General features: G+C 40.5%; 1 protein-coding gene across 1 annotated transcript; it reads right to left on the reverse strand.

The window, feature by feature from the left end:
• Positions 1-551: 551 nt before the first annotated feature.
• On the reverse strand, positions 552-2,343 carry SARC_14141 (hypothetical protein; the record flags this gene model as incomplete). Its single annotated transcript, XM_014291726.1, has 3 exons — positions 2,162-2,343; positions 995-1,115; positions 552-572 (listed from the first exon to the last, which is right to left on the reverse strand). Exons 1-3 carry the CDS (start codon positions 2,302-2,304, stop codon positions 552-554), a joined length of 285 nt encoding a protein of 94 aa, XP_014147201.1. The 5' UTR covers positions 2,305-2,343.
• Between the last annotated feature and the right edge of the window lie 243 nt (positions 2,344-2,586).

The following is a 2,586-nucleotide window of genomic DNA, read 5'->3' on the forward strand; positions in this document are numbered from 1 at the left end:
CTGTACTATATAGCTTAAACTTAGGGTAGATATAACGGTATAGTGTTGTAGATATACATCTGTACTATATAGCTTATACTTAGGGTATATATAACGGTATAATGTTGTAGATATACACCTGTATTATATAGCATCACAGATATACCCGAGTATCCGGTGCAAGTGGGTGTATGCATTATTATAAGTATGTATAAGGCTCTCGTATGCGTACGTACGGTACTGAACAGCCATCAGAGGGAGCGTTATGTGCACAGAGTAAATGTACTGTATGTCGCAAACGTACCACACGTGCCTGTATGATATTGGCTTCGGTTTACGGCGAGGAATACATAAACTCCACATGGTACCATTAAACCTCAACTACATGTGTTATAAACGGATATATTATCTATACATACGCACCTTCATATGGTAGCACTCAGCCTCAGTTGGGCTATATCTGCTATAAATTTATATGATACCTATACATACCCACTTACACATGGTGCCACTAAGCCTCAGCTATATGTGTTGTGAACGTATATAATGAGCATACATACGCGAATATGTTGCTACCTGAGCTGTGGTGGTACCTACGCTAGTCGGATCAGAGTGTGAATAAAAACGTAACAGAGTATGAATAAGAACGTTGCGGTGCAAGCCTATCCTGCATTGGTTTTAGATTCCTCAAGGCACACACGTGTTAAGCTTGCACTCGTATGTCTATCATGAACGCTGCCCCCTATAATGTTACGGTGATATATCTATACGTATTTATAGCTATACCTAATGATATCTATACGCAGGTTTACCAATCGAACGTGTATACACAAGGCATACGGATAAGCAGACAGGCGTAGGCATACGTTGGCAGTAGTATCCATCTTGTTATTTACTATGATACAATAGTGCACGTGTCATAATAAAGACTATCGCAGGCTCAGGACTACGCACACAGACGAAAAAAGACGTATAAACGTTCTGCACATGGCTTACATACCCCCCCAGCACATACCCCCGCAACACTCATCGCGCGTGAAGTGAGTGACGAAGTAGAGCTCACAGTTTGCGCCGCAACGGAGTTTGTCAGATGTGCGTAGAGTGTCTTCTTCCATGGTTCAACCACATTCTCCAGGCTGTGTGTGTTATAGATAGTACATGTATTGGTTATTAGTGTATGTTTTGTTTTGTATATATATTGGTTGTTGGTGTGCGCCATACAAGGAATGGGGTAGATAGTATAGGTATTGGTATTTGTTGTATGCTTTGTTATATATACATTTTGTTGGTGTCTGCTATATAAGAAAAGGGTAGATAGCACAGGTATTTGTATTTCGTATATGTTTTGTTACATATATTGATTGTTGGTGTGTGCTATATAATAGATGCTCTAAGTATATATATCTGTTTTTGGTGTATGTTTTGTTAAATATATTTATTGTTGGTGTGTGCTATATAAGAAAGGGGGTAGATAGCACGTGTATTTGTATTTTGTGTATATTTTTTTATATGTATATATATATATACATATATATATATTGTTGTTGTGTGCTATATAATAGATGGTCTGGGTATAGATATTCCAATTTGGTGTATTTCTTGTTATATATATTGATTGTTGGTGTGTGTTATCTAATAGATGGTCTGAGTTTATGTATTTCTACTTGGTGTGTGTTTTGTTATATATATATATATTGTTGGTGTGCTATATAATAGATGGACTAAGTATAGGTACTTGCATCTCGCTTTGTTCGTGACGTGAACCACCTTCAGGCCCCAGTGAGCGAAACAGACTAGGGCCGTTTGCCCTATTTCATCTGATGTACCTGTCCTTTCCTTTGATGTAATGGACACTTGTCCTCACCATACATACAACCCAAACCCCCTAAACCCCAAAACCCTCGTTTGCCTGCCAACACCTGCCGGTAGCCACAAGTCTATCTCGGACATCAGGCGTTGTACATACCAATAAAGGATACCAAAACCCATAATGACTCTGGGCCTACACATGCACCACTCAGGGCAAAGCAAAGAATGTGGCGGGGTTGGCTTGGAACCTTCGAGCCGTTCCCCTCTTAAATCCGCATTGTCAAGTCTAACACTGAAACCCAGCTATAAGCGCACCCGACACCCACCCAGCACGCCTAGTAATAGAAGAGAGAGACTACCACAACACACCCACCCTAACGCGTCGTCGGCATAGCCCACATCTAGGAAGCAGCTCGCCTGTAGGGTCTGCAGGCGCCTGTGAAGGTCCTTGGCAAACTGGTTAAAGTGGCTGTAGTTTGTATCGCCCAGGCCCAAAATGGTGTACGACAACGTCATATACGTCTCGGTCCGATGACGCAACGTTTTCCACAGCTGTTGGGGTGTGCCGTGTACAATTATGGTTAGGTATTAAAGTGTAGGTATCCGGATAGGGTATAGGCTTGTGTATAAATCCGTTCACAGGAATACTAGGTATACTAGCATAGGTTCAATGCGTCTCTAGTACTGGCACAGCAGGAGAAGAGGTTGCAGCCTGTATATTAATATACATAAATTCTATGCATACATGTATAAATATATATATTTATATATATATACATATATAGATATATCAATATG

This window comes from Sphaeroforma arctica (genome assembly GCF_001186125.1).
Source record: "Sphaeroforma arctica JP610 unplaced genomic scaffold supercont1.4211, whole genome shotgun sequence".
NCBI lineage: Eukaryota > Ichthyosporea > Ichthyophonida > Sphaeroforma > Sphaeroforma arctica.